The 22071-nt window shown below is 40.9% G+C and overlaps 1 protein-coding gene across 7 annotated transcripts in view; it reads left to right on the forward strand.

Moving 5' to 3' along the window:
• frya (furry homolog a (Drosophila)) overlaps window positions 1-21638 on the forward strand; it is a 237667-nt gene extending 216029 nt beyond the window's left edge. For 5 of the 7 annotated variants that reach the window (XM_060897703.1, XM_060897700.1, XM_060897701.1 and 2 more), the window contains exons 54-61: window positions 4479-4636; window positions 5891-6134; window positions 6399-6548; window positions 8908-9006; window positions 9089-9172; window positions 16746-16856; window positions 19919-20124; window positions 20336-21638. In XM_060897703.1, coding sequence (XP_060753686.1) covers window positions 4479-4636; window positions 5891-6134; window positions 6399-6548; window positions 8908-9006; window positions 9089-9172; window positions 16746-16856; window positions 19919-20124; window positions 20336-20594 — 1311 coding nt within the window. In that variant the 3' untranslated portion in view covers window positions 20595-21638. Of the gene's footprint in view, window positions 1-4454; window positions 4637-5890; window positions 6135-6398; window positions 6549-8907; window positions 9007-9088; window positions 9173-16745; window positions 16857-19918; window positions 20125-20335 lie in introns of those variants that run through there. The other 2 variants (XR_009650200.1, XR_009650199.1) reach the window with 2 other exon arrangements.
• Window positions 21639-22071: the final 433 nt, after the last annotated feature.

Raw genomic sequence — 22071 nt, forward strand, 5'->3', positions numbered from 1 at the left:
AATCTCACTTTTAAATACATATTTTCATAAAAATGCAGAGATCTAACGTATTTTCTCACTTCATTCATATTAGACCTATATTATTCCCGTTATATTATACCACAGCAGTGTTGAATTCTTGAATTTGATTGGCTAAAAGGTGTTGATTAATTTTCTAAAACCGAAGATATGATTGGAGTTCTGACTGCAAGCAAATCACAGGTTTACATTAATGTGTACATATTTTGTATATATTATACAAATATACAAATATATTAATGAGTATGTAATTTGTGTAGTAACTGCTAATTCTCAGGGACTTATCTCACAGGCGCACTACACAATCTAAGACTAATAATCAATAGATTAAAAAATAATGTTATTTACTAAATCAAACTGTCCAGTTGTTGATATGGTGACACTTGGAAATAATTTATGGAAGGAGTCTCCAGTGTCGGTGCTTTGCAACAGTCAGTTTTCCACCATGTTTCTCAATAACAAACTATTTTTTGTCTTATATTAATTAACAAATGACCGTTTATACCTACTTTTTGCCTACATTAAAAATATAACTAAAAATGAATAAAAAGAATGATGTTTTGACAAATAAATAGTGGAATCATCGGTAAATTTCTGTGATATAAGAAGAATAAAACACTTCAGGGTGTCCTTTTATCAGAAAACTAGCAGGTTAACTGGTGTTGCGCAGGTTTTGCAAAATTCTGGGTTGCCCCCTGACTTCCATGTCAAATTTGGTGAAGATCCATCAAGAAATGATGATGTTAACCCAAGACAAAAATCCAAACATCCACCACCCAGGGGCCCATCGGGGACCCTCTGGGGCACGTACATGAATTTTGTTTATATCTGCAAAGTTCCAGGTCATCCCCAGACCTACTTGCCAAATTTGGTGAAAATCCATCAAGAAATGGAGACGTTAGCTTAAGACAAACAAACAAACTTTGGCGCTTATTATATAGATAATCAACTTTGGAATGGTAATAGTCATTATACCCCCTGCAAACAAAGTTTGGGGGGTGGGGTGTATATCGGAATCACCCTGTTTGTCCATCCGTTCGTCGATGTGTCTTGTAAGCGCAACTCCTAAACGGTTTGATGGATTTTGATGAAACTTTACATAGTTGCAGTATACTGCCTGAAGATGTGCATGAAGAAAAATAATCCCGAACTAAGGTCTTAAAGATACTTATTTTCTTACATATGTCATTATCTGGTGATGTGGCTGGTGTTCCACTCCATGAAATTGTGCCAAATGGATTTCGACCCCATATACGTATTATTGAGATGAATGACGAATAGGAATTTGAATCATGGTGTTGGAGGGGTATTGTTTTTTAAGTTCATACACAGTTCCAGTTGACAGATTTTGTTGCAAGCGGGGGATATTCTATCGTGAGTTTACTCACAGTTCTACGTTTAGTTCACAGCAGTCGGCATCATGCTGCACTGACATTGATTACTTTCCGAAACCATGATGTTCTATCATGTTTTATTCCTTAATTATGTGCCAGAGTGTCGAACGTAAAAGTGGAATTTTAACAGAAAGCAATAATACAGCTAATATCATACAATATATAAGTTATGATTCGACACAGTAATTAGTTATATTTTCTAGTTAGTTATGATTATTTAGCTCCAGACTGAATTTTTTTAAATGTATAAAAGTCTATCTTTGCTATTTTTTAATCAAATTCTCTATTTAAAACAGAGCATTATGTAACTTAACAATGCAATGTGTAGCAAATTCTGTATATAAAGATTTGGACAGCAACTATATATATATATATATATATATATATATATATATATATATATATATATATATATATATATACAGGGTGTTTTAAAAAAGTTTATGTCATTTGAGATGTAAATATCCCAGAAACTACATAGTCCAGGCAATTGAAGCTAAACAGGCTTAATGTTGAACAATATAAGATTTAAGATTTATTCCTCAAAATGTGAATGAGAAATTCAAAGGTATGTGGATTCCATGAACGATTTCACAAATTTTCAATATGAGCACCGCCTGAGACACGGCACACGTCAAGTCGGTAGTCCAGCTCCTGCCAAACACGCTGCAGCATGTCTTTATAAGTATAAACTGTAAATAAAAACAGAAACTGATGATTTGCAAATCGTGGAAATCCAATATTTCATTGAAAATTGTACAAAGACAACATATCAAATATTGAAACTCTGTCTTTTTTGAAAAATCTCTGCTCATTTTGAATTTGATGTCAGCAACATGTTTTAGAAAAGTTGGGATGCGTCAACAAAAGAGGGAAAATGTTATCTAATGCTAAAAAAAAAAAAAAAAATTGGGTTAATTGGCAACAAGTCAGTATCATGATTGTGTCTAAAAAGGGCATCCCAGAGAGGCGGAGTCTCTCAGAAGTAAAGATGGGGAGGGGTTCACTGCTCCATGAAAGACTGCGTGGGCAAACAGTGCGACAATTTATGTGCATGGTGGTGTAGTGGTTATTTCTGTCGCCTCACAGCAAGAAGGTTCTTGGTTCGAGCCCAGTGGCTGACGAGGGCCTTTCTGTGTGGAGCTTCTGTGTGGAGTTCTTCTCGTGTCTGTGTGGGTTTCCTCCGGGTGCTCCGGTTTCCCCCACAGTCCAAAGACATGCAGGTTAGGCTAATTGGTGGCTCTAAATTGGCCGTAGGTGTGAATGTGAGTATGAATAGTTGTTGGTCTCTGTTACCCCTTTTCCACTAAATCAGTTCCAGGGCTGGTTCGGGGCCAGTGCTGGTGCTGGTTCACAACTCGTTCAACTTGCGAGCCAGCTGAGAACCAGTTTGCTTTTCCATAGCTCGCGGTGCTAAGGGAAGCTACGTCATTACGTCGCTGTATACGTCAGTTACGTCGTTACGTTTGCATAAACCTTGGCGCGAATATAGAAGCAAAAACAACACGGAAGAAGCAGCAGCAGCAGCAATAACAACGACAACAATAATAATAATGGATGACTTCGCGTTTGTACAGCTGCTGCTTCTCGTCGATTAAAAATGGCAATCTTTCGCGGTCTTGTTATTGTTGTTGGTCTTAACAACTACGCCCCCCCTGCTGACATAAGCCGTTCTTTCCTCTGGCCCAGCAGAGAGTTGGTGCTAGCCTGGAACCGGTTTTTCTGGCCCCAGAGCCAGTTCTTTGTCAGTGGAAACAGAAAACCCGGTTCCAAACTAAGCACTGGCCCCGAACCAGCCCTGGAACTGCTTTGGTGGAAAAGGGGCATGTGTGTCAGCCCTGTGATGATCTGGCGACTTGTCCAGGGTGTACTCCGCCTCTCGCCCATAGTCAGCTGGGATTGGCTCCAGCTTGTCTGCGACCCTTCACAGGATAAGCGGCGATGGATGGATGGATGGATCATCTATGGTACATAATATCATTAAAAGATTCAGAGAATCTGGAGAAATCTCTGTACGCAAGGGACAAGACCAAAAACCAACATTGGAAGGCGACACTGCATTAAAAACAGACATCATTCTATATCATAGGCTCAGGAATACTTCCAAAAAACATTGTTTGTGAACATCCACAAATGCAAGTTAAAACCAGATATAAACAATATCCAGAAACATCCTGTTTATTTCAGCAAGACAATGCCAATCCACATTCTGTACGTATTACAACTGCATGGCTCAGTACTAAAAGAGTCCAGGTGCTAAACTGGCCTGCCTGCAGTCCAGACCTGTCTCCCATTTAAAATATTAAGCAAAGCACAAAATACAACACAGGAGACCCCAAACTGTTGAGCAACTAAAATTGTATGTCAGGCAAGAATGGGACAACATTTCTCTTTTAAAACTACAGCAACTGGTCTCCTCAGTTCCCAAACATTTAGTCTTGTTAAAATTAGAGGTGATGCAACACAGTGGTAAACATGCCTTTGGCCCATGAAACGTGTTGCTTGAATCAAATTCAAAATGAGCATAGATTTTTTTTTCTAAAAACAATAAATTTCTTCTCTTCAACAATTCATATGTTGTCTTTGTACTATTTTCAGTGAAATATAGGGTTTCCATGATTTGCAAATCATCACATTCTGTTTTTATTTACAGTTTACACAGCGTCCCAACATTTTTTGGGTTGCGTGTATGAGTATATATCGATTTTGGGTGAGACTTCCATTACATTATACATGTCATTAGTTTAGCTCCATGAAGAATCGAATACATGTCTTGGCTACATCAGGATTAAAATTGCACAAAATTGTTTAGTTGTTTAGTTTTAGTTTGAATTGAGATAAATGTTTTTTGATGAACACATAAAAGGACAACCAGACACACATAATGATCCACATCATACTCATGCATGAGAGTTTGCTTGACTGCTTATGCATAATTCAGTTCAACACTGCTAGCACACACTGTTTACTTTTCCAGTTATTGAGTTTCCAGTGAAAGGCCAGTGTGTGGTGGATTTTCACAGCTTCCAATTACTTACACAGCTTTTCATCGTGTTTGAATATTAGACTGAGCTATCAGCAGAGGACGAGGACACGAGCCTCCATGAGGACGAGATCTCCCTCTGTATTACTGAGCTTCCCAGTGGCCTCAAACGCTCTGACAGTGTGTCACTGGATGCTCACGGGGAGGAAAAGGATGATATGGGGCCCAGCTGCCCACCCAGGTTTGGGCATTAAATGACTTTAATGATGAATGTGAAACATGGATCACTTTTCAGGACCATGCGAGAACTCAAGATACTAAATACTGTATATTTTTAGTCAAGTAGCCATGTACACATTAGTAGAACTGGTCTTCGTCTTTCCATGCAGCTCCAGTCTTTGTTTTAGTCGCGGCCCAGAATTAATTTCTTATATATTTATATAAAGAGTAGACTTCTGAGATCCATGAGAACCAAACTAAATACGGTGAAGTCGCATTTCACTTTTATGTTGCACATAAGTGAAATTAATTCCGAGCGGGTTTTAGATCCAAGATGATTGAATCCAGTTTACTGTTTACGTTTACAATGCTTGTAGGACATGCATTTTATTTTTGCTGCATTTTATTTTCTGAATTGTACTTTGAATTACATTTTTACTTGCATTTTAATTTAATTTAAATTTAATTTTATCTCGTTGTATTATTTTTATTGCTGCTTTTATTATTATTAGTATTAGTATTATTATACACTTAACCCTACAATTCATATTTTACCTTTCAGTTAGGGAACGTTTTATTCTATCTATCTATCTATCTATCTATCTATCTATCTATCTATCTATCTATCTATCTGTCTGTCTGTCTGTCTGTCTGTCTGTCTGTCTGTTCAGCCATCTATCTATCTATCTATCTATCTATCTATCTATCTATCTATCTATCTATCTATCTATCTATCTATTCATCCCTCTTTCTGTCTCGCCTATCTATCTATCTATCTATCTATCTATCTATCTATCTATCTATCTATCTATCTGTCTGTCTGTCTGTCTGTCTGTCTGTCTGTCTGTCTGTCTGTCTGTCTGTTCAGCCATCTATCTATCTATCTATCTATCTATCTATCTATCTATCTATCTATCTATCTATCTATCTATCTATCTATCTATCTATCCCTCTTTCTGTCTCGCCTATCTATCTATCTATCTATCTATCTATCTATCTATCTATCTATCTATCTATCTATCTATCTATCTATCTATCTATCCAGCCCTCTGTCTATCTGTCTCGCTAATCTATCTATCTATCTATCTATCTATCTATCTATCTATCTATCTATCTATCTATCTATCTATCTATCTATCTATCTTTAGCCTAAATTGAACGTAGTTGTATTTCTTTTTGTTAATTCTTTATTTTTATTGTCTTTATGTAAAGAAGTTGACCTCTTATGACCTCTGTGTTCAATTTGCTATTCACACAATCATACTTTGCCTTTCAGGCACTTTGTGGATAAGCACAGTCCTGGAGCGATGGCTGAAGATGACAGAGAGGACCTCATGCTTGACTCTGGTTCCACCTCTCCCCCTCCATCTCCCTTCTTCTCAGCCATCCTGGCTGCCTTTCAGCCGGTGGTGTGTGATGACACTGAGGAAGCCTGGCGCTGCCACCTGAACCAGCTTGTGTCCGACACTGACGGCTCCAGCGCTGTTTACACCTTCCATGTCTTTTCTTCCCTCTTCCAGGTATGACGTGCTCCACTCTGAAGTTCACGTACTTCAAAAATGCTGAAACACAGCTGTCTGTTTTGTTTTGATGTGGGTTTATCATCAGGATGATTCTCAACATGTTCCTGGAAAATCTGGAAAAGTTCCAGTTGGAGGAAATCCAACACTAATCTGTGGTTGATAAATTAGGTCTAATGGAGTTAGCTGTGCTCCGTTTCCCAGAGCTGACAGGCCTGGATGTGTGCTGTGACTTTATTAATACTGAAAACATTTTTCTTTTAGAATATCCAGACCAAGTTCTGTGCCTTGACGTGTGACGCTGCAGGCTTCCTCGGCGATGGACTTCGTGGAATAGGAGCGAAGTTCGTCAGGTCGTCGCAGATGTTAACGTCGTGCTTTAAGTGCCCTACTCTGTTTATAGATGCTGATACAGTGAGTAATACTCGAACTACACAGGAGTCACAGCCACGCAAACACCACACTACTGACGCTCAGAAAGATCTTGGGATTGCTTCGGCTGAGGCCAAATGACTGTGAATGTGTTTGGGTGTCTATGAGATGAAAGTTTTATCAGCAATTCTGATTTTATGGAGCAAAAATTTCTGATCATATTGGCTGCTGTCACTGAAGATGATCAATAATGTAAACAGACACTTAACTCCTTAGAGTTAAATAACAGCAGAAACTCTCCTCACTGCCTCACAGCTTTTATTCTAAGGCAGTTAAAAAAACCTCGATCTTACCTTGGTGAATGAGGAGAACGTTATATTCTGCATTTTGCAACTGGATCTGAAGAGGATTTACTGATACCTCACTGAAGTTGATTCATTTCCTATTACAGCTACGTCCCAAAGTGTTTTATTCCTCTTATGCCATTTAGCAATGATTACAATTCATTATTTCTGTTATTAATGAATTAGTTGCTCTTTCTACATTTATAGTTATATTTAATTTTTGTGGAATGTCCATGTAATTCCATTAATTATTTTTTTCTTGAATGCAATTCAGATTTTCATTTACATTTTATGCTTTCAATTTTCATCACCTTGAAAAAAACATACATGCAGTATGTGCACATAGAGAAGGAATGGAAATAAGGAGGGAGAAGTCAGAGAAGGAAGGAAGGAAGGAAGGAAGGAAGGAACAAAGAGAAAGAAAGAAAGAAAGAAAGAAAGAAAGAAAGAAAGAAAGAAAGAAAGACTGAGAGGAAGGAACAAAGAAAGAGGGAAAGACTGAGAGGAAGGAACAAAGAGAAAGAAAGAAAGAAAGAAAGAAAGAAAGAAAGAAAGAAAGACTGAGAGGAAGGAACAAAGAGAAAGAAAGAGACTGAGAGGAAGGAACAAAGAGAAAGAAAGAAAGAAAGAAAGAAAGAAAGAAAGAAAGAAAGAAAGACTGAGAGGAAGGAACAAAGAGAAAGAAAGAAAGACTGAGAGGAAGGAACAAAGAGAAAGAAAGAGACTGAGAGGAAGGAACAAAGAGAAAGAAAGAAAGAAAGAAAGAAAGAAAGAAAGAAAGAAAGAAAGAAAGAAAGAAAGAAAGAAAGAAAGACTGAGAGGAAAGAACAAAGAGAAAGAAAGAAAGACTGAGAGGAAGGAACAAAGAGAAAGAAAGAGACTGAGAGGAAGGAACAAAGAGAAAGAAAGAAAGACTGAAAGAAAGAAAGAAAGAAAGAAAGAAAGAAAGAAAGAAAGAAAGAAAGAAAGAAAGAAAGAAAGAGACTGAGAGGAAGGAACAAAGAGAAAGAAAGAGACTGAGAGGAAGGAACAAAGAGAAAGAAAGAGACTGAGAGGAAGGAACAAAGAGAAAGAGGGAAAGACTGAGAGGAAGGAACAAAGAGAAAGAAGGGAAAGACTGAGAGGAAGGAACAAAGAGAAAGAGGGAAAGACTGAGAGGAAGGAACAAAGAGAAAGAAAGAAAGACTGAGAGGAAGGAACAAAGAGAAAGAAAGAAAGAAAGAAAGAAAGAAAGAAAGAAAGACTGAGAGGAAGGAACAAAGAGAAAGAAAGAGACTGAGAGGAAGGAACAAAGAGAAAGAAAGAGACTGAGAGGAAGGAACAAAGAGAAAGAGGGAAAGACTGAGAGGAAGGAACAAAGAGAAAGAGGGAAAGACTGAGAGGAAGGAACAAAGAGAAAGAAGGGAAAGACTGAGAGGAAGGAACAAAGAGAAAGAGGGAAAGACTGAGAGGAAGGAACAAAGAGAAAGAAGGGAAAGACTGAGAGGAAGGAAGGAAGAAAGGAAGGAAGAAGATGGAGAAAGAAGGGAAAGAAGAGGAAGGAAGGAAGAAAGGAAGGAAGAAGATGGAGAAAGAAAGACAAAATGAAAGCAAGGAAGGAAGAAAGGAAGGAAGAAGATGGAGAAAGACAAAATGAAAGCAAGGAAGGAAGGAGGGAAAAAAGAAAGAAGATGAAGGGAAGAAGAAGAAAGGGGGAAATGTTAAAGCATGTTAATTCCTGTTATCACTGACGTTATAGCAGCTATAAACTATAAACTCGTTCCATCATTTTCCCTTGAAATTGAAAAGACAAAACAATACAGTTTATTACAGAGGAACTGCAGAGTGCAGCATCTTCTGTTCCGCTCAGCAGAATCAGGAGTAGATTTTAAGAAGAAACGTTTTTATACTTATACTTTTTGTCTTAGTTGTCCGATATTTTAATCCTTAACTACAGTACATGCTTTTACATTTAGCAGCTTTTATTGCCGTGTAGAAGAACGATTAGTGTTCCGAGTGTTTATGAACACAACCTCTGATTGAATCGTCTTCCCCATAAAACCTTCTCTCTGTTCCAGATCGTCTCATATGGACTGCTGGAAAAAATGAAGTTCAGTGTGTTGGAGCTCCAGGAATACCTGGACACCTACAACAACAGGAAGGAAGCAGCCATCTCGGTACGTGTCATTTCTTTTCCTCTCTAATGCATGAGTTCAAATCCTTTCCCAACTCTTCATGTATCGTTTTTATTTCTTTCAGTGGCTGCGGAACTGCAGGGCAACTTTTCCGAAAGGCTCAGGAGATGGGATTATCACATACCAGAGTTCGGAAACTGAAGACAAGGTATAAATTCATGGCTTGGAGTGATTCTCAGTCTGAAATAATTCTCATCCCGTGACTCAGAACGTACCGGATATATACAGTGGTGCTTGAAAGTTTGTGAACCCTTTAGAATTTTCTATATTTCTGCATAAATATGACCGAAAACAACATCAGATTTTCACACAAGTCCTAAAAGTAGATAAAGAGAACCCAGTTAAACAAATGAGACAAAAATATTATACTTGTTCATTTATTTATTGAGGAAAATGATCCAATATTACATATCTGTGAGTGGCAAAAGTATGTGAACCTTTGTTTCAGTATCTGGTGTGACCCCCTTGTGCAGCAATAACTGCAACTAAATGTTTCCGGTAACTGTTGATCAGTCCTGCACACCGGCTTGGAGGAATTTTAGCCCATTCCTCCATACAGAACAGCTTCAACTCTGGGATGTTGGTGGGTTTCCTCACATGAACTGCTCACTTCAGGTCCTTCCACAACATTTCGATTGGATTAAGGTCAGGACTTTGACTTGGACATTCCAAAACATTAACTTTATTCTTTTTTTAACCATTCTTTGGTAGAACGAGTTGTGTGCTTAAGGTCATTGTCTTACTGCATGACCCACCTTCTCTTGAAATTCAGTTCATGGACAGATGTCCTGACATTTTCCTTTAGAATTGACTGGTATAATTCAGAATTCATTGTTCTATCAATGATGGCAAACTGTCCTGGCCCAGATGCAGCAAAACAGGCCCAAACCATAATACTACCACCACCATGTTTCACAGATGGGATAAGGTTCTTATGCTGCAATGCAGTGTTTTCCTTTCTCCAAACATAATGCTTTTCATTTAAACCAAAAAGTTCTATTTTGGTCTCATCCGTCCACAAAACATTTTTCCAATAGCCTTCTGGCTTGTCCACATGATCTGTAGCAAACTGCAGATGAGCAGCAATGTTCTTTTTGGAGAGCGGTGGCTTTCTCCTTGCAACCCTGCCATGCACCCCATTGTTGTTCAGTGTTCTCCTGATGGTGGACTCATGAACATTAACATTAGTCAATGTGAGAAAGGCCTTCAGTTGCTTAGAAGTTACCCTGGGGTCCTTTGTGGCCTCACTGACTATTACACGCCTTGCTCTTGGAGTGATCTTTGTTGGTTGACCACTCCTGGGGAGGGTAACAATGGTCTTGAATTTCCTCCATTTGTACACAATCTGTCTGACTGTGGATTGGTGGAGTCCAAACTCTTTAGAGATGGTTTTGTAACCTTTTCCAGCCTCATGAGCATCAACAACACTTTTTCTGAGGTCCCCAGAAATCTCCTTTGTTCGCGCCATGATACACTTCCACAAACATGTGTTGTGAAAATCAGACTTTGATAGATCCCTGTTCTTTAAATAAAACAGGGTGCCCACTCACACCTGATTGTCATCCCATTGATTGAAAACACCTGACTCTAATTTCTCCTTTAAATTAACTGCTAATCCTAGAGGTTCACATACTTTTGCCACTCACAGATATGTAATATTGGATAATTTTCCTCAATAAATAAATGACCAAGTATAATATTTTTGTCTCATTTGTTTAGCTGGGTTCTCTTTATTTACTTTTAGGACTTGTGTGAAAACCTGATGATGTTTTAGGTCATATTTATGCAGAAATATAGAAAATTCTAAAGGGTTCACAAACTTTCAAGCACCACTGTAAAGTGGACCACTTGCCTGCTGCCCACTGCTCACGTCATGACGTTGTTTAATCCAGAATTTCATGTTGTATGTCGCCATTGATTACTGTTATGTATTGATGTATAGTATAACACTTTTCCACGTTTCCATGGTAACAAATGAGCGATCTAAATGTGTTCTATAGCTGCCCGATTGTAATGCACGTGACCTACTTACCACCTCTCTGTATAGATATGACTCATTATTTGACCAGGTTTATTTCAGCTTCCGTTTCAATCTGTCTCTCCCATTTCCTGCCTGTCGGTTGTTCTGCGGTAGCTCTGTGAGTGAAATCGCTGTCTTGTTCTCTGACTCTTGAGCTTTAAGCCTGTTTCCAGAGCAGCCTTGGAAGTTTGGCATATCACTGAAAGAAAACCCCTCTCATTTCTCGTTTTTTTTTTTGAAAACTCTGCTGGACAGAAGAGCATTAGAAGGATGTGACATTCTTTAGACATGAATATGTAATGTTTAGCAACATTACTGCTTAGTTTTCACTTCTCTATCCTGTATGTACGCAGCTACAATTATTATATCAAGCAATTTTTTTCAGGATGTTCTCAGATAATTATTAGTCATTATTTCTTTGACATTTAAGAGTAGTGTTCATAAGGCTACATAAAGCCTACATACTGTTCAACCCTCATTAATCCAAAATGATTTTAATGAAGCAGAAGCGCGCTGAGCCACAATGTCAGCTTAAAGAGTGACATGATATCTAAGACTACGTTCAGACTGCACCCTGAAACGACCCATATCCGATTTTTTTGCCCATATGCGACCTGTATCCGATTTGTTATTGACAATCTGAACGACACAGATCCGATTTTTTTCACATGCGACCCAGGCCGCTTGGATATGTGGTCCTAATTCCGATGCATATCCGTTATTTTCACATGCGACTGCAGTCTGACCGGACAGGTCGCATTCATGCGACCTACACGTCATCAACAAGAGACAAACGTCACTATTCTGCGTTGGCTAATCCCGCCTCTTTGGTGGAAAACAACAACATTTGTACAGTTTTCAGAATTTAAATAGACTTTTATAGAATTGATCAAGCTAATGGTGGATTTGGTAGGGACCTGGATGTTGATCTGTTAGCCTGATTAAATAAAACAGTTTCTATAACTGATTTATAACTTAAACCATCCTGTATTACAAGATTATAAGATTGTTCTGGAAATTTCCAGTAATTTGACACCTTCGGTCTCATTATTCTGCTGCCCACATTAATCAGATTATTGTGTGAGTTCCGCCGCCGCCACAAAAACCACATCGCCAGGTCTCGCCTCATCTCCATGCTTTACTTGCAAACTTGAAGAGTGCGCTTTTTTTTTGTTTACGTATTACGTAGATGTGCTTATTACGTGTCAATTTGCGCATGCGGGACACTTTTGGGTCGTTTTCCGTTTATATTGGAGATCACATACAAGTCTCATATAATTGGTAATGTGAACGGCCTAACAAAAAAATCGGATTTCACAACAAATCGGATATGGGTCGTTTCAGGTTGCAGTCTGAACGTAGTGTAAATTCCTAAATACAGTACATCATGTACATATAATTGCTGACGTACTGTATGTTTATGGCAGGGGTCATTGAGGCATCATGTAGCCTAATGAACAATCAACCCTTCAAGGAAACCTTTCGCTTAATTCTGATCTTATGCTAAAGTCACACATAGCTGGTTGATCCGTGGGAACCGTGGCTGGGGCTACCGTGTCCATTCCAGCAGATTTTGGAGGTGAGCCATTACATAAATTTGGGCAGAGTAAATATGCAAATGAAACCACGGTAGCCGTGATGGAAGACGCTGGTAAAACCAACAACAGTGGTGACATATAGCAATGTATGGCCTTACACCACAGGGACGGATCCAGACCAATGCAACCGACGCACATGCATCGGTCAGAAATATATGTGCACCACTTGGCATCGGTCATGGGACGTTTGTTTACTTTACTGCTAGCTGGCTACATGGGCTATAGCCACGCTCAACCAACAGACCAATGGTTCAGGATCCGACCACCTGTGGTAAGCGGTGATGCTTGCCTGACCTAATTACCTGTATTCTCACGATGCTTTGTATAGGATGACCTGAGACAAAGAATCTAGGACAAACCAATACAATGGTCCAGAAAGAGGTCAAAATTTGAAATTTGCCACAAATAATGGGGCCGAGCTGCGGTCATAATAGGCTGAGCCTGGGCTGTTTCGAAAAGTCTCAGGGAGAAGGAGGTGCCTGTAAAGTTTGGCAGGGCTAGGACTTTTGGTGGCCGAGTTATGAATTTTTAAATCCCTGCATGAGCACGTAGCTGGAGCCAGAGCTCCTGTCAAAGTTTTCAGCAAGCCGTGCTCACACGGAGGGGTTCGGGGATGGATAACAGGCTGAGCTGTGGTCATAGCAGGCCGTGCCTGAGCTGTTTCAAAAAATCTCAGGGAGAGGGAGGTGCCTGTAAAGTTTGGTAGGGCTAGGACTTTCGGTGGCCGAGTTATGAATTTTTAAATCCCTGTATGAGCACACAGCTGGAGCCAGGGCTCCTGTCAAAGTTTTCAGCAAGCCACGCTCACACGGGGGGGTTCAGAGGTGAATAACGGGATGAGCCATAGTCATAGCAGGCCACGCCTGGGCTGTTTCAAAAGGGCTTAGGGAGAGGGAGGTGCCTGTAAAGTTTGGCGGGGCTAGGACTTTCGTTGGCCGAGTTATGAATTTTTAAAGGCTGGCTGGAGCCAGGGCTCATTTTAAAGTTTTCAGTGAGTCACGCTTGTGCAGCACTTTGGGGGCGAATAGCAGGCTGAAGTATGGTCGTAGCGGGCCATGACTATCCTCTTCAGAAAGGGCCCAGCGTGCTGTATGCCCCTGTGAAAATCCATAGCAATCTGGTAAAATTAGTGAAAATATTTCTGCAAATGTGTATCTGTCAGATTCTTGGGCTGGATCTGTCCCTGCACCATATGGTAGCGTATATGGTTTTCTCAGTACAGCATAGCCACAGCAAGACAAAATAAGCCATGCCCCCTCGACAAACTTTTCACTTTCTGCAGAATGTTGTTCCGTGAACATTTTGAGCTCAATGGTTGCGACGGAATACTACGGTAACCCCCAGTAGCCCATGTAAGCCTCACCTATGCCTCAAGGATGCCTTCACAGTTGCGATGGATGAATTCATCTGGCGCTTGACCCACGGCAATTTTCAACATGACAGACCTTTCTGGGGATGAAAGCCAAGCCCTCTCAGTTGTCAAGGTAGCTCCCAGGCTCTTATGTATTCTGACAGAAGGGCCCAGAACACTAGCTGGTTGACCCCTGGAAGGCTCAAAATCGTCTACTGGCGTCTATCGTGAAGTGATTCCGGCTATGTGAGACCTTAGCTTTATTCACTGGTATCGTTAAAATCTGACTAGTTTGTGTAAGGCCTGGTTTATACTTGTGCTTTCAGGTATTTGCGACCAAGTCCAGGTGTTGTGCGCAGGCGATCATAAGGGTTCCTGCTTTCTTTCTTACATGTAGCACATGAACGTGTCCACTAGGTGGCGGGAAAATGCAAACGACTAAATGGATCACTATTAACTTCCCTGTTCTAAATCACACATTCCATGCTATGTAGTATCAACATCGACAGTCAGATAGAGAATCATTTTTGTCACAAAGTAGCTTTAAAAAAAATCCCGATATCAAATTTAAGTTCAGATTGATCCCAAATGACTAAGCCAGAGGAAACGGTGGCAAGAAGAAATTCCCTGAGACTATAAGAGGAACAAACCTGGAGAGGAACGAGACTCAATAGGGAAGCCGTCCTCATCTGGATGACAGGCAACTCAGAAGCTAATATGTTTATTGCATGTGAAAAGAGATATGTAATAAGCCCCACCCACTGAATAATGTCTCTGAGAGACCATATAAACTATATAAAGATCATCTAAACTACTCAGCGTTCTAGCTAGCTAAATGAACTGAGACATTATTTGTAATTTCATATATCCATTTTATTGCTCAGTATAAACTCGATATATATGTGAGCGAAATTTTGTACCCACAGTAATAAGAGGAGGAGCAGCTCAACACTTCTTATCTTGGTATCTGTTATCTTGCTGTACATCAGCACTTTTGTGCTTGTTATAGTGCTACACCAGAGCGATGTTAGGTTTGCCGTTAGATTTAAGCACTGTATTGCTAATATTACTCTGAAAACCCACAGAAATACCCTTTTCCAACCAACAGGTGTCAGGTTCTTGAACTGGTTTCGTTCTGGATTCTTTGAACTTTGGTGCCAATTAGTGAATCGGCCCATGTTTTCACCAGTTTTGAGCAGAACTGTTGTAACTGGGTTCAGATGAGAGCAGCCATGGCTTAAAGGTTATAGAAGCAGACTTGGGCCCAAAGGGTTGCCGATTTGAGTCCCAGGACTGGCCGGAAAATCCATGGTTGAAGTGCGATGGATTTGAAGTGCCATAGCACTGGGTATGTGTGTGCTCATTGTACATCGCTCTGGATAAGAGCGCCTGCTAAATGCAGTGTAATGTAATGTAATGCAATCAAGGGTGCATCATGAATGGAGAGCGTTGCACAATTCACAATAGGAGTAAACAGAATAGAATGCCTTTATTGTCACTGCACAAATGTACAACGAAATTTAGTTCATCCCAGGAGAGCAAAGCTGCTGCATACGTACGCGCCGCCACTCTTGGGCACTTCTGCCCAAGGCCGTCCTATGTTAACCTAACTGCATGTCTTTGAACTGTGGGGGAAACCAGAGCACCCGGAGGAAACCCACGCAGACACGGGGAGAACATGCAAACTCCACACAGAAAGGCCCCCGTCGGCTGCTGGGCTGGAACCCGGAACCTTCTTGCCGTGAGGCGACAGTGCTAACCACTACACCACTGCCGCCCAGTAGCAGCAAGATGGCGGATCGCACTGATTATCTGCTAGCTTTTGTTCTGTTATTGCAGATATTTGTTTTCTATCCGTTTTCTCTGAAGATGTACCTTTTCCATTGTGTCCTCCATTACTGTGCTCCATTCTGTCTCCAAACTAATGACAGGCCCACTGATGTCATCAAGGTTCGCACTGGAAAAACTGGCTATAATTTGGTTCCAGCTGAGAACCAACTTTTCAGTTTCCGAACCAATTTATTTTTGGTCGAAATGCTCTGAATGGTTCAAAATTTGGTGCACGAACCAGAACGGAACCCCATTCCCTATTGGCCGAAAAGGGTCACCATGTTTCCCTTTCCGAGTATTCAACTTGACACACCTGCCTGCCTCAACCAATCAGGATTCTCCTGAAGTTTATAGGCAAGACAGGCTACATATCAGTCTGTCAGTGCACCAGGTTTACCCATAAACCCCGTCTCTAATGTAATGATGCAAGTACATTTTAGCACAAACGTATAAACCAGCTGTAATAGGTCTTGCTGTCCCAGCAGAGTCTCTGTGAGAGGGAAGTGCTGCTTCTGTGCTTGGCTTGAAATAAGAGAGCTGCAGAGTTGCCTCATATTTCATCTCCGTTTTGCCACCCGTCGGCGCCGTCTTTCTCTGGTCATGCATGCGTCAATCAGATCGCGCTTCTGCTTAACCCTAAACTGACCTGTCTGGAGAGTTGCTGCATGTTTTGTTTTTTTTTAAATCTGCTGAACTTTCTCTGTCCTCACCTCTCACCTTTTCCCTTGTAAACGGCCTGCTTTGTAGCAAATGGAAACTCTTGCAGTAAGTTTCAGAAAATCTTTCTACACCCTGTTCCAACACTGGATTAGCAACTTTGATTTGTACAGGTTATAGTTTTATATTATAGCTACTGTATGTCCTGATACAGACAATCTTTGAAAGGTTATATGTGTTTTATTCTGCTTTTTTTTTATTCTAGCAACTGGAGCTGTGTCAAAAGCTGTACAAACTCCACTTTCAACTGCTCCTGCTTTTTCAGTCTTACTGTAAACTAATCAGTGAAGTCTACGCTATCAGCTCTGTCCCCGAGGTGCGACCTTTCATGAATGACCATGCACAATTTATGTCAGGACAAAAATCATGACTGAAGCTTGTATCCTACAAGGTTGCCTGTGTTTTTTTGTATTTTTTATTTATTTTCTGGCCTGGATTTACTCCACTTGTCCTTTTAGAAGGAAGCGTTACGGCTAATTAGGACAAAACATGTACACAACTTTGCCAAATGATTGATAAATGAGCTCCATGATCAGGAATCAGTGATTTCTATTGATGATGCTGAAACCTTAATAGTTTTTCTTTTTTCCCCCAAACAATATATTGTTCAAGCATTTTTTTTATAGCAACAACAGGTTTAATTTATATAGCGCCTTTGACCAACCCAAAGACATTTTACAGAGTCAAGGCACAACCACAAGACAAAACAGAATGACAAACAAATCAACCAAATGAAGATATTTCAGATAAGAGACATTGAAAAGGAACACAACAAAATCACAATTAACATGGGCATAAAGACAGCAGATGAGCTCAAAGCATAGAAAAATGATGAACAGTACTTGGTGACCAGGAGAGGAAGAAGACCAGAGAGAGAGAGAGAGAGAGAGAGAGGAGATAAGACTTAAGTTGAGTTTTGAATTTGGGGAGAGATCACATCCTATCACGAGAATTCCACCACTTGGGGGCTGCAACCCTAAATGCCCAGGAACCCATGGTCAGAGAATTCAAATTTGGGGACAGAAAACAAACCAGAGGATGAAGATCTGAGACCACAAATGGTAGAATAGGGTTGTAGTAGTTCCAGGAGAGATTGAGAAGTGTAGCCATGGCTGTCCACTAGGGGTGTGCATTGGCACAGCCCTCACGATTCAATTCGATTACGATTCGGAGGGTAACGATTCGATTCGATTCGATTCAATCCGATTCTACGATGCATTGTGATGCATTAAAATTTTACAGAAAGCAAGGCAAATTTTTCAGTAGTCATACAAGCAGTCAGATACTGAACAACATTTTATTGGCTGTTGTGTGTATCACTCCTGTTTTAAACAAAATAAAATTGAATGTTATAGAGTTTCAAATATGAAAAAGAAAACAAATTACAGCTGTTTAGTGTTTTTAGCGTTAATAATAACCTGTCTCTCGCAGTCCTCTTCCTCCGCCTCAGCCATCTTGCTAAGCTAGTGCTCTCTCGACTGGCGTGCAGCTACAGACTGCGCATGTCTGTGATGTTGCTCTGGAAATGCCCACGGAAGTTTTTTTTTTTTTAATATGCTGAATTGATCTGGCATGTTGCCGAATCGATGCTGAATCGTCCATGCCCCGCATTGCGATGCATTGCCGAATCGATTATTGTTGACACCACTACTGTCCACACCACGGCAGCAGTCTACAGAGCCTGCGTACTCTCTACCTTGCTGTACGGCAGTGAATCCTGGACCCTCTACTCCAAACAGGAAAGAATGTTGAACACTTTCCACCTGTGGAGTTTGCAGCACATTCTTGGCATCATTTGGATGGACTGAATCACAAACAACGAGGTCCTTGCTTGCGCCAGCATCCCAAGTATCTTCACAATGCTCCAACAGCATCACCTTCACTGGCACAGCCATGTCCACCACATGCAGGATGGGAGGATCCCCAAGGACCTGCTGTACGACGAGTTGGCCACCGGAAAATGTGCACAAGGACGATCCCACCTCCGCTTTGAAGACATCTGCAAGTACAACATAAAAGCGCTCAACATGAATGTTGAAAGGTGGGAGGAACCCAATGGAGGCCAGAGATGGGGGGCCAGACTGAGACAGGCAGTAGAGGAGAAACATACCCGGAGGAAGGCCAGCCATTTGGCGACAGCTGGCACCGACACCGCCTTCAAGTGCGCCTGTTGTAGCAGAGACTGCCACTCACATGTGGGCTTATACAGCCACTCAAGGCACTGTTCTGAACAGACCTTCTGGATGCAACCCATGGTCACCCGAGACTGACGGCAGCCATACAGCCATGGAATGCTTTAAATGTGAACAGAAGAATTTTATATTGAATGTGATAATAGATCAGGGAGCCAGTGGAGGTTCTGTGGGTGAGGACTCTGGCTGTAGAATTTTGAATATACTGAAGCCAAGCAATGGCCTTGGCTAGAAGACCAACGAATAGAGCATTACAATAATCTAATCATGATGTAATCAAAGCATGGATGAGCGTTTCAGCATCCTTGGTACTGAGTGCAGGACCGAGATGTGCAATGTTGCAGAGGTGAAAAGAGGCATCTCCAACATGGAGTTCATGTGATTTTGAAAAGAGGATGGCAGAATCAAAGATAACACTCAATTAAAACTACTACTGGAAGAGGTTATTGATTTGGACCCAATCAGAAGAAGATCCATTTTATCAGCATTAAGTTTTAAAACGTTAGCATTCATCCACAGCTTTAGGTTTTGGATGCATTCAGAGAGGCAGGGGGCGGGGCAGATGTAGAAACCTTGCAGCTGATGTAAATTTGCATATCATCTGAATAGCAATGAAAATTCAAACCATAATGGAGGATAATTTGGCCCAGGGGTAGCACATAGATAATGAAGTGGAGAAGACCTAAGACAGAACCCTGTGGGACGCCACAGCTGACAGATGCCGTGAAAGATTTGGCAATGGAAATAAACCACTGTCAGTCTGTGAGATAGGATTTTAACCAGGAAAAGTTAGAACCGAAAATAACAATCGCAGAGAGACAGGAGAGAAGCAGTTCATGACAGACAATGTCACAAGCACAGCTAAGGTCCTGAAGAAGGAGGATATTAAGAGCCCCAGCATCAGCAGAGGAGAGGAGGTCATTAACCCGTTAACTATGTCAAGAAGTGCTGAGTCGGTACTGTGAGATGAGCGAAAACCAGACTGAAATAGTTTGTAAAGATTTTTTTTATAGAAGTACTCAGTTTTATATTAAAATATTCACCAATTCGGATTAAATCTATAAGCTTGAAGTTCCTTTTACATTCATGTACCCCAGTGGTTTAGTGACGTCCTTTCATTACAGTTATTAATACGTGATAATTCAAGTCTCCAGACATCATAAAACTTTTTTTTGCTCCTCTCTAGCTGGTAAACATGTCCAGGGAGCTGAATGAGCTAAAGAATAAACTGCGAGCAGCAGCAGCTTCAGTTGCAAGAGAGCAGACAGCGCAAGACACTAAAACATCCACCGATCCCTCCTTCAGCTCGTCTGAGGCGGCGGTGCAGGCCATCCTGGAGAGCCTGAGGAACAACGAGTTCTCCACAGCCATCCTCTACATTCAGGAGTGCAGGTATCACCACCGGAAGTATATTTAGCGAGTTCTGGAGTGATTGAGCACTCTGGGGGTGGGTTTTAGATAAAGTCATACGGTTGAGCATACTTGGGATTGGTCAAACCTGCTGTGAGAGCAGGTGGGAGTGAGATTTAAAGAAAAATCAAATTTTTAAAGACTGGCTAAATAGTGAACAGAATATGAATCATGAATCCACTCGGCTTTGCAGGAGGCTGTGGCCGAGCGACATCTTCGGCAGCAGCTCGGAGAACGAAACCCAGACTCTCCTAAACATCTACTTCCGGCACCAGACGCTGGGTCAGACGGGCACGTTTGCCCTGGTGGGCTGTAAGCAAGACTTGTCGGAGGCCTGCTCACGTCTCACCGAGCTTAACCGCGAGATCAGGGACATGATCCGGCGGGCGAAAGGCTACAGCGCCATCACGGCCTTCCTGCCCGACTCCAGTGTAACTGGGATCAGCCTCTGAGGTGCTGCTTTTCCACTGGAGATCCACAGACGCTGCTGAATTTATTACCCATGTAAGACTGGATATGTGTGACAATCTGTTCTAGGCTTAGTTAAAACAAAATGACTCCTTGGCCTTGAGTCTTGCACTAAAACTAGTACATATGATGTCACAGGGTCATATTTTTCTGCCACTGGCGAAACCAAAGCTTCCTGAACGCCAGTCTACCATTGTCAAGATTAAGGGAAAATGTGCAATGCTTTAAAAAGACTTACTGTATCATTGAAAGAATGTTGTTTTTTTTAAAAACTGTATTCAGGCTACTTGAATACTGTAGTAGCTGGAATGATGCTGTATTTTTTCTTCTTCATGACTGACCATTATTCAAGATGATATTGTATTCATCTGGGGAAAATGACCATTAAGCACCTCAGTATAATGACTACACACACACACACATACACATACACCAACTCAGAGCTATGTTTTTGCAGTGCTACTGTCTGAATGACCTGGATGCTTCGAAAAGTCATCCACTACTTAATGAAGATCAGATTTTTTTTTTTTTGCTTTCTACTGTTGCATATAGGAGACTTATTTATATTCTCAATACATCCACATGCTTTGGATGGTATAGTTTTATAGAAGGAAACATGGCCAAGCATGCAAATGTATGTACCATAAGAAGAGAATCGAGATATTTATGAACATAAGAAACTATTTTAAATCACGGTTGCGTTTGTACATAATAGTCTGTATGAGTGAAGCGTGCTTGTGACTTTTTCTCTCTTTTTTTTCCTGCGTTCTATTTTGTTCATCTGATTTTTGTCATTTGACTCTGCCGACCTGCGTTCTTCCAAAGGGACGATGCAGACATGCTACGCTTTTGAGAGATGTGTTGAACTTGTAAATACTGTTCGTGTGCTTTGGGTTGTGTTCTTTAAAGCTGTGTTGCAGAATAAACATGATGAGTAATGTGTCAGTACACTACATTCTCCTGGAGTCATGCCTGGTGTTTTGAAGGCACTGTAATGTTCTCTAGTAAAACTGAGAGAGTTAAAATTATGTCAGTCTTGTTTTTTGTGGGGTTGTTTTAGGTTTATTAGCTCATCCTTAGCTCACGTGATCACACGTCGTCCGTCTGTTGTCTCTCGTCGTCGTCCATCAGTTTACCAAAATTGCTACTCCTCCTATAGATTTCGATCAAACTCACATACAATGTTCCCCAGGTGGGTGTGCATAAAAGTTGTCAAGATCATGGCGCCACCTGTCATATTTATGATTTTTTGGACGTTAAAATTTTTGAGTGACTTGTCACATTAAATGCTAGTCTTCGTAAACTGCTAGGACGTTTTCACTGAAACTCACCCAGAAGACTCTAAAGACATATTCCAACAAGAGTTGTTCACCAGGTGGTGCTACCTACCATGGATGAGGCTACAGAGGGGTCATGTACAATTTCACGAAAGTCGCTACTCCTCCTAGAGGAGTGATCAGA

This window comes from Neoarius graeffei, chromosome 17 (genome assembly GCF_027579695.1).
Source record: "Neoarius graeffei isolate fNeoGra1 chromosome 17, fNeoGra1.pri, whole genome shotgun sequence".
Lineage (NCBI taxonomy): Eukaryota > Metazoa > Chordata > Actinopteri > Siluriformes > Ariidae > Neoarius > Neoarius graeffei.